Here is a 9,926-nt window from a genome sequence, read left to right as displayed (position 1 = left end):
GCCAAACAAATAAGGTTTAGCAGTTGTTTAGCTTTTAATATCTCTCTCTCTCTCTCTCTCTCTCTCTCTCTCTCTCAAAAACCCGTCTCGCCTCTCCCGAGGATAGAGAGCTACAGGTTTAGCAACAATTAATCAGTGAATTGACTTGGGAGATGGTCACCATCTGCACAAGTTTAATAAGGAGTTTAATAAGGTCAGTTAAATAAAACACTAGCTGATCAGTCACGCATCCTCACAAGGTTTTTTTTTTGTTTGTTTGTTTTTTTAAATTTAGTCGTTGCCAATTGTTTTTATTATTTTCTTCCAATTTGGAATGGCCAATTATGATTTGAAGCTCCGCTCACCGCTACCACCCCTGCTCTGACTTGGGAGGGCGAAGACGAACACACACTGTCCTCCGAAGCGTGTGCCGTCAGCCGACCGCTTTTTTTCACACTGCGGACTCACCATGCAGCCACCCAAGAGCTACAGCGTCAGAAGACAACGCAGCTCTCTGGCAGCTTACAGGCAAGCCCGCAGGCGCCCGGCCAGACTACAGGGGTCGCGTGGTGAGCTCCCATCCACGGTCGGCTGTGGAATAGCAGTTGTCTGCACGGGCAGATAAGAGCAAGTAAAGTGCATTTAAGGAAGGGTGATAAGTGTCCCAGGGGAAAAACAGAGGAGTTCTACAGGTGCTTTCTGAAGAGGTGAGTCTTGAGGAGGCTCCGGAATGTGGTCAGGGACTGGGCAGTCCTGACATCTGTAGGAAGGTCATTCCAGCACTGCGGGGTGAAGGTGGAGAAGGAGCGGGCTCTGGAGGCAGGGGAGCGTACAGGAGGTAGAGCCAGTGCTCTAGTGCAGGCAGAGCAGAGAGGTCGAGTGGGGGTGTAGGGAGAGATGAGGGTCTGGAGGTAGCTGGGTGCAGTCTGGTCAAGGCATCTGTAGGCTAGTACAAGAGTCTTGAACTGGATGCGAGCGGTGATCGGGAGCCAGTGGAGTGAGCAGAGTAGTGGAGTTGCGTGGGAGAAGCGAGGCAGAGAGAACACCAGGCGAGCAGTGGAGTTCTGGATGAGCTGGAGCGAACAGGTGGCGGACGCAGGGAGGCCAGCCAGGAGGGAGTTGCAGTAGTCTAGGTGGGAGAGTACCAAGGCCTGGACCATAAGCTGGGTCGCGTAGTTGGTGGGGAAGTGTCTGATTCTTCGGATGTTGCTCAGGAAGAATCGGCAAGTGCGTGCCAGAGTGGAGATGTGCTGGGAATAAGAGAGGCAGGGGTCCAGGGTGACTCCGAGGTTCTTAGCGGAGGAAGAGGGAGAGAGTGTGGTAGATACCAGAGGAACAGAGATAGAGAGATCAGAGGAGGGGGAGGAGGAGGGAAAGAAAAGGAGGTCAGATTTAGAGAGGTTGAGTTTGAGGTGATGTGAGTGCATCCAGGAGGAGATAGCAGACAGACAGGTAGAGATACGGGAGGGGATGGTGGAGTCAGAGGTGGGGAAGGAGAGGAAAATCTGAGCATCATCAGCATAGAAATGGTATGAGAAACCATTGGATGCGATGAGGGGGCCCTGGGAGCGGGTGTAGAGAGAACAGGAGTGGACCCAAGACTGACCCTTGGGGGACTCCTGTTGAGAGAGGGCGAGGTGTGGAGGTTGCTCCACGCCAGGTTACCTGGTAAGTGCGGTTGGAAAGGTAGGAGGAGAACCAGGCCAGAGCAGTGCCAGAGATCCCCAGGTCAGCAAGAGAGGATAGTAGAATAGAGTGATCGACAGTGTCAAAGGCAGCAGAGAGGTCGAGGAGAATTAGGACAGAGGAGAGAGAGGCAGCTCGGGCAGAGTTTAGTGAGTTGGTGACAGACAGGAATACACAAATGCCGAGTAATACGCAGATAAAAGTAACAAGTACTCATCTGTCAATGGCTCTCCCGCCAGGTTCAGTGCTCTGAAAGGAAAAATGATGCTGCTATCTATGTGTGTGCAGTGTTCCTTTTTTATTATGTACGAGTGTCTCTAGTTGCTGTAGCACTGCGGCCATAATTGCCTTGAAGAATACAAATACATTTTGATGGGCATTGCAGCAACTGAGAAGGGCACCCAGAGCAACGGAGAACCCTGCAGTGGGATATATAAAGGTAGTCCAACAATGTATGTACCTCCGCTGTCTGTATCAAAGACATTTTATTAAATCTTTAGCTCTGTCAGCGTTCCAAACCTGTAACCCTCCTGGATAAGGTTAAGAGGCCTGCTGGTACTTATTTTGAGGAGGTCATTATTTTTTGTCAAAAAAAAACAAAACTTAAAAGTTATTATTTTGTTGCCAAGAACCTCTGCTTTTATTTTAAAATGTTTTTTTTAAATCACACACATACTACGTTTTCAAGATGCATCAATAAAAAAAAGCACACTTTTTTTTTTACAAATCTTTCATCATACAAGTTTTTTTTTACTTTATCGACTTTACGTTACCTTAGAGCAGGCGTGTCAAACTCCCGTCCTCGAGGGCAGCAGGGTCTTCTGGTTTTAACTTAAGCTCTCAACTAACATTGATCTAATTATTTGTTCAGTTTGACATATTTCATATTTTTCAAGGTCTTTAACAGTTGATGGTTTTAAAAATGCACTTGATTAAAGGTACACGACCTGTGAAACATTTTGAGGCCTGAAGAGAAGTGTTAAATGTGTCCAGTTAATCAAATAATTAGACCAATTAAGTAATTGAGAGCTCGGGTGGAACGAAAGCCACAAGACACTGCGAGTTTGACACCCCTGCCTTAGGTAACAGTCCATGATTACTGCAGATCGGTGTCTGTGAACAAGCCCAGTACATGTTTACGCACTAGATTTGTGCAGCATACTTCAAATAATAATGGGAAATGATCCATGGCAACATTCTGATGACATCTCAAAACTGAAAATCAGCACAAAATGATAAATAACTTCAAACTGCAGACATGTCCTTTTTATTAAATAACTTCAAACTGCAGACATGTCCTTTTTATTAAATAACTTCAAACTGCAGACATGTCCTTTTTATTAAATAACTTCAAACTGCAGACATGTCCTTTTTATTTTGTCACACATGGATCAAAAGTTCATGTCCCTCAAAGTTTAATAATTGTAGATTTTCCAATTGATTGTCATTCTATTATATTTGAAGTGCGACACCCACATACTGAACAATACTGACTATTGGGTGCATGCGCGATCCTGCAGGAGGGGGTCGGAAGCCCTGTTTTGACCAGCCTGTCAATCACAGCATTGACACAAAGGTTGAACGAGGGTGTGTCGATCGGACCTTTGATTGGTTGAAGGGCGGTTCTGGGGGGGGGGGGGAGGGTTGGGGGGGGTAGGGCGGTAGACCTCCTAAAAAGGACACTCTCCTATTCCTTGGGGTGCTCCTAGCAGGATACCAGCCAGCGGAAGCTCTGGCCGGAGAACGGAATCAGAGAGAGTGAAAGTCTATGGACGACAAAGAAAGAAAAGAAACACTGCCTATTGCAGAGAAAGAGCCGGCTAAAGTTCACAGTAACAGCTTCAGGTCCTACGTGCCTACTGGTGACAGACAGTCCTGGGGACAGAATTTAGTTTTAATTCGGGGGGAATCTGGGCACCCCAATAAAGTGGTAAGGACTAGAACGTCAGTATCACTCGTACCTGCAGGTTAGCGGAGGCGGTGAGACACTGCATGAAGCAGCACTTTACTTGTACTTTTATTAGTGCTTTGTTTCCTGTTTTGATTTTCCCTTTTCAATATGGAGTATAATTGCAACACGCACAGTACCTCAGGGGGAAACCATTGTTGGTACTGAGGATTACTATAACCCTGTTGCTATCACTGTGGAATATAAACACATCGTGTGTGCTGGGGCCGCATCTCAAAGACATTCTCGTGTCCTCCGTGATCCACCCACACACCCTCACAGCACTGTGGAATATAAACACATCGTGTGTGCCGGGGCAGGGTCTCAAAGACATTCTCATGTCCTCCGTGATCCACCCACACACCCTCACAGCACTGTGGAATATAAACACATCGTGTGTGCCGGGGCAGGGTCTCAAAGACATTCTCATGTCCTCCGTGATCCACCCACACACCCTCACAGCACTGTGGAATATAAACACATCGTGTGTGCCGGGGTGGCATCTCAGACATTCTCGTGTCCCCAGTGATCCACCCACACACCCTCACAGGGCTTTAAACATTTTAAATTCTAATTTGTTTGTTAAACTTTACGGGTGGCCAAAGTTACCAGGCGTTTTAGGGTAACTTTAGCACCCATTTGTTGAGACTGAAGAGTTCTAATGAATTTGGATTGTACACTGCATGCTGAGGGTATGATGAAAATACAAAGCAACCAACCCAGGTAAAGAGACACACACTTCCTTTAATGGATATTTAAAGAAAATTGCTAAGGTTTTCATTTTTAAAATACATTTTATTAGAAGAAAATTAAATGTTACATGTTAGATATAATTTTTTGATTAGAAACTTAAATTCAATATATCCTTAACAACCCTAACAGTTTAGAACTACGAACACAAAGCTTGTTTGCTATGAAATGATTGCACTTTACAGACGTGCATCTGCAGGAGTATACACGGCATTAATGCTGCTTGTCTTGTATTATTACAGCTGTAATTCTCACATTAAATCTGATCTTCAAACAGAATTAAAAACACAGCTGTGCATTTACTGATCTAAACAGTTACCTTTCTTTACAATGTTAATATAGACCCAATCCTGGCATTTTAAATACTTGTATTGGCAAAATACATCACTAACAGTAATTGTAGTGATGAAGGCACCGGATATGCACAGTTTGATTTGGTGCCATCTTTTAATATGGTATACAGTAGTTAACCAAATGAAGGAATATGACGATGACTTTCGAGTTAAAGATTTTTGTAAGCCAATAGATAGAAAATGACAAATGGCAAAACTGTTTATCTGGAAACTCAAGAATTAAAACAAAAATCTTTCTAGTTGAATTATTTCTGTTAGATAGATCAACTGAGGTGTATGAAAGCAGTAACACTCCAGGGTGTTCAATACAGTTCAATGTCCGAATGCCTAGGGGTGTCGTTGTTACAACCATATCTGAACACCCTGGAGTGTGTTACTGTGCTATTAAAATGGCACCCCCTCCACCCCTCCCAGAGTGGACTGGTCCAGTGAAGTTCTGAGCTGTGCTGCCATGGTGACACATCAGCACAGGATGGAACACTGGTTAGCCAATGAGATTGCTTCCTCTATTCTTGCCATTTTATAAACATTTAAACCCATTTATAATTGGAAACAGAATACTTAGCCAGAGAGGAGGGTAATTTGTCTAGACAAGTTCAACATTGAGCAAAGACCAGTAAAGATGCCCTGGATCCATCATGCCAGTAGCAGACTGGGTCCTGGTTTTATCTGAGCAATTGCAATATGGATACACAATATGACTATATAGTGAATATATAGCACTCTTCTTCCACAATCAAGAAAACTGTTCAATATATATTGTTACGTTTTGGTCAGCTCCAGAAACTCACCTTATAGCCAATTATATACACAGCACTCCTCAAGACAAGATTTAAAAATTGGAAATATATTAAAACCAATCAAAGGGACATAGAAATTAAACAGCTGACCAATATTTAAAATAAAGAAACATTAAAACCACACACCGATCTACACATAATCATAAAAGTATATATATTTTAAAAACGAATACACTGAATAAACTCAAGAACCCTGATTAACAACAAACATCACATTATTCTGTAGATTTTGTGTAGAAAAAAATAAACAAAAATCATGCATCTATTGAATCCTTTTTTTTTTGTTTAAATGCTACCTTCAAAAAAAAAAAAAAAGAAAAAACATTATTATATAAAAGGATCATGCAAAAAACTTTGGTGCGGATTACGAGGGGTGATGTGTTAGTTTAATCTAAAGTGCCAAATTCACGACGGCTATGAGGGAGGAAGTTGGGTTCCTTTCAATTCCTGCCACTGCAGAACTCTCAGCATTGGAGCTGAAGCTCGTGTTACTGATCCTGCAGGGACTGCACCACTGGCACCATGTTATTTTATACTGGGCTTGTTGGATTCACAGAAACACCTGAAATAACAAAAACATAACATGTATATTAGTAACACACTCCCTACCAAGCACAAAAACACCTCATTAGGACAGGAGCGAGCCTGGATAGAACTCATGAAGGACACACTAATGAAATCATTATTATTAACATGCAGCCACCTTAATGGTAGAGCAAATAATATGGTATCAGACTCGCTGAAGCAGAGTTTGACCAGAAAAACGTACAATCCAATGCTTAATGATATTAAAGATTAAAATACAAAAAATGGACGGGTTTTTAAAAGAATAAATACATTTACAACAATAGCACATAGGGAGACAAACATTATATAATGAGAAAGGCTTTCATTTTGCACTTTTAATTGGACATACCAGAATCGCTGGATTTAACAGAGTCAGGATCGCTGATTTTAGAAGACTCGCTGGAGTTAGAATCGCTGGATTTAACAGACTCGCTGGAGTTACTGTGGCCAGAGTCACTGTGGCTAGAGTCACTGCCACGTTTCTGTGGATTTTCTGCCAAAGAAAGGGGGAAAAAAAAAAAAAACTTATTTCACATACTAAGTCAGTGTTGCAACACATTCAGGAATCTGTATAAATTCCTTTCCTCAATCAATGTAATGCCACAAACAGGAACACAGCTACTAGAGTTAGTACTAACTATGTGCCATTTGGATGTGTGCCGGGGTGAAATTCAACAAACAAGTGCGGTACCAATATGTGCAGCAGTTGTTTTTTTTTTTCCTACATGTAAACATTAATTTTTTTTTGACAAATTCAGTGCAAATTAATAAATTGTTCTAAAATATATAGATATTGGTACATGATACATTTTTTAATACAAAAAAGGCTTAAAAATACCTGATAAAGTATAACCAATTCACCATAAACAAGGAAGCTGAAAGCTGTGTACCCTTGCATGGATCACTCAGTCATGTACTGTAATACAGCGCTGCCCCTTTATAACGCTATAGTAGGGAGCCATAGTTACAAGACCGTGCTGTTTGTATTCTGCCTTATAATGAGTATAAAAGGGCAACTGTAACGGCATTATGGAGCAAACGGGACTATAACGGGGCGCGTTAGAACGGGTGAGCACTGTATAACACTTAAGTTAAACTTTAAATGATAAGTATTAAGAAATATGACATTATGCAGTAACAAGTCCAACAAGGTCATTTTAAACTCCATAGTATTCTGAAATTATTCTCATACTTTCCTTACCCTGGGTACTCACTTATCCTACAATAATATATTCTGTCTAGATTAATTACCAATCAGCTTTTGAAAAGGCTTCTCAAAGCTGAACAGGAAATGTGACTGAGTGATTTCACTGTTACACACACTGTACCCCTTCAGTGTTACACACACTGTACACCTTCAGTGTTACACACTGTACCCCTTCTTCAATTGATTCTTCATCATGGCTTGATCATATTCCCCAGCACACTTTCTGGTAATCGGCTTTGAGAAGTCTTTTCAACTTTTTAAAAACGGACGTGCTAGTCAGCACGGCAAATATTTAAATTATTTATAGAACTGAAAGTTCCAGTTTTTATAATGCTATTTCCAGATTTTCCCAATCTAATAAAATATGTTTTTAATATAGCTATAGACAATGTATACATAGTATAGTATTATATCAAATGAAGGGTAAGAGGGCAATTCTTTTGAAACACGTCTCCCTCCTCCGGTGCATGAGTGCAGAAACGGTAACGCTCTCCCACTCTACACTGTGAATCAGCATGAAGCCCTTTAAAATACAACAGGCTTAGTTTATTAAGAAGAGACAGTAGTGGGTGTGTTTAGCTACAGCCGTCACCAACATTCGATTGGTGAACTGAAATCAAGATTTATCGTAATCGAATGCTTTCAGATATTACACAACCGAAAATATATTAAAAAAAGATCATTAAGATCAACAATAGTGATTACCAATAGCAACAAAAGGTTGTTTGTTTAACAGCTGCTTGTAATTTTACAAATATTTTACACTCGTTCCAGCAAGACTTATCATATAATGAATTACTATAATTGGCATTTTTGGAATGTGTCAGAGTAGGGCAGCAGTGTGGAGTAGTGGTTAGGGCTCTGGACTCTTGACCAGAGGGTCGTGGATTCAATCCCAGGTGGGGGACACTGCTGCTGTACCCGAGCAAGGTACTTTACCTAGATTGCTCCAGTAAAAACCTGACTGTATAAATGGGTAATTGTATGTAAAAAAATAATGTGATATCTGTATAATGTGATAACTTGTAACAATTGTATAAGGGTGTCTGCCAAGAAATAAATACATAAATAATAATAATAGATGGAATGCAGGCACGTTGGATGAAAAGCAGATAAACTAAAGCCCCTTTCACACTGGCACTCCTACCCGGGTTCTGGCTACCCGGGTCACAATCCCGTGTAGTGTGAAAACACGTACCACCTCACTTCCGCAAGGAGTCATTCATAGAAGCACTGTCTGCTTCATCTTTTACTCAGCCAGGATCGGGTGAAGAGCCGGTGGAAAATGATAACGACATTCATAGAAGCACTGTCTGCTTCATCTTTTACTCAGCCAGGATCAGGTGAAGAGCCGGTGGAAAATGAGAACGACATTCATAGAAGCACTGTCTGCTTCATCTTTTACTCAGCCAGGATCAGGTGAAGAGCCGGTGGAAAATGAGAACGACATTCATAGAAGCACTGTCTGCTTCATCTTTTACTCAGCCAGGATCAGGTGAAGAGCCGGTGGAAAATGAGAACGACATTCATAGAAGCACTGTCTGCTTCATCTTTTACTCAGCCAGGATCAGGTGAAGAGCCGGTGGAAAATGAGAACGACATTCATAGAAGCACTGTCTGCTTCATCTTTTACTCAGCCAGGATCAGGTGAAGAGCCGGTGGAAAATGAGAACGATATTCTAACAAACAACTTTGATACTATTGCACCTTTCTAAAATGAATAAAGTGGGTACAGAAAGATTCTCCCCATGGTTTAACGACACAACGCGCATGAATAAACGCATGTGTCGCAAACTAGAACGTAGTTGGAGAGCTACTAGACTTCATTATTTGATTTGGAAAGATAATATTTTGAAATATTGGGCTGCACTATCCTCAGATCAGCGGGTTATTCAAATCTCATTGAAATAAACAAGAATAATCCTAAATTTATTTTTCAGTTTATAGTTAACTAATCCTCCTCCAGAGTCTGTCCAACCAAACGGTAAGTTGTAATGACTTCATGAATCACGTTAACAAAAAAGTTACTGACATTAGGAATCAGGTATAGCGTACCACATTAGGAATCAGGTAGATTCACATTTAGATGTCTCATCAAACTGCGCTAATCCACTGTGGCGGGGTGCCCCACCTAGGGATGTCACCATATGAAGATTGTCCGATGATTATTGTGTGGAGTATTATCATAATTGCAGTACAGCATGGTATTTTTAAAACATACATTTAAAGGGTACATAACAACCTTTTTATTTTATTGTTACATGTTCCCATGTGTTGCTACAACTGTTTACATAAGATGTGTGTATTGTTTTTTTTTTTTTTTACATTTTGACCACTTTTTTAAACTTTTAAATTGCATTCCCTGCCTCAAGATGGCTTCACATATATCTGCATGGACCTCTCAGAACTACATTTCCCATCATCCTCCTGCTCACATATGTAACTGAGATGGGTTTACCACTGAGCAGGAGGATGATGGGAAATGTAACACAATAAAATAAAAAGGTCTTTATGTACCCTTTAATAAATAGAAAATAATTCTTACAGATTTTAAATGTTAACTATTTAAGCTAAAATATGTTTTATAACTTTATAAACCTTCAAATTGAAAAAAAAAATATGGTGATTAATTATAA

The 9,926-nt window shown here is 41.0% G+C and overlaps 1 protein-coding gene across 2 annotated transcripts in view; it reads right to left on the bottom strand.

The window, feature by feature from the left end:
• Positions 1 to 4,339: 4,339 nt before the first annotated feature.
• The window catches only part of LOC117964934 (class I histocompatibility antigen, F10 alpha chain-like), a 39,103-nt gene continuing 33,516 nt past the window's right edge, over positions 4,340 to 9,926 (bottom strand). For both annotated transcript variants that reach the window (XM_059010676.1, XM_059010674.1), the window contains exons 9-10: positions 6,433 to 6,576; positions 4,340 to 6,078 (exon numbers count right to left, since the gene is read on the bottom strand). In XM_059010676.1, coding sequence (XP_058866659.1) covers positions 6,047 to 6,078; positions 6,433 to 6,576 — 176 coding nt within the window. In that variant the 3' untranslated portion in view covers positions 4,340 to 6,046. The remainder of the gene's footprint in view (positions 6,079 to 6,432; positions 6,577 to 9,926) is intronic.

Source organism: Acipenser ruthenus, chromosome 41, assembly GCF_902713425.1.
Source record: "Acipenser ruthenus chromosome 41, fAciRut3.2 maternal haplotype, whole genome shotgun sequence".
Taxonomy (NCBI): Eukaryota; Metazoa; Chordata; class Actinopteri; order Acipenseriformes; family Acipenseridae; genus Acipenser; species Acipenser ruthenus.
This window is presented reverse-complemented; position numbering and strand designations above follow the sequence as displayed.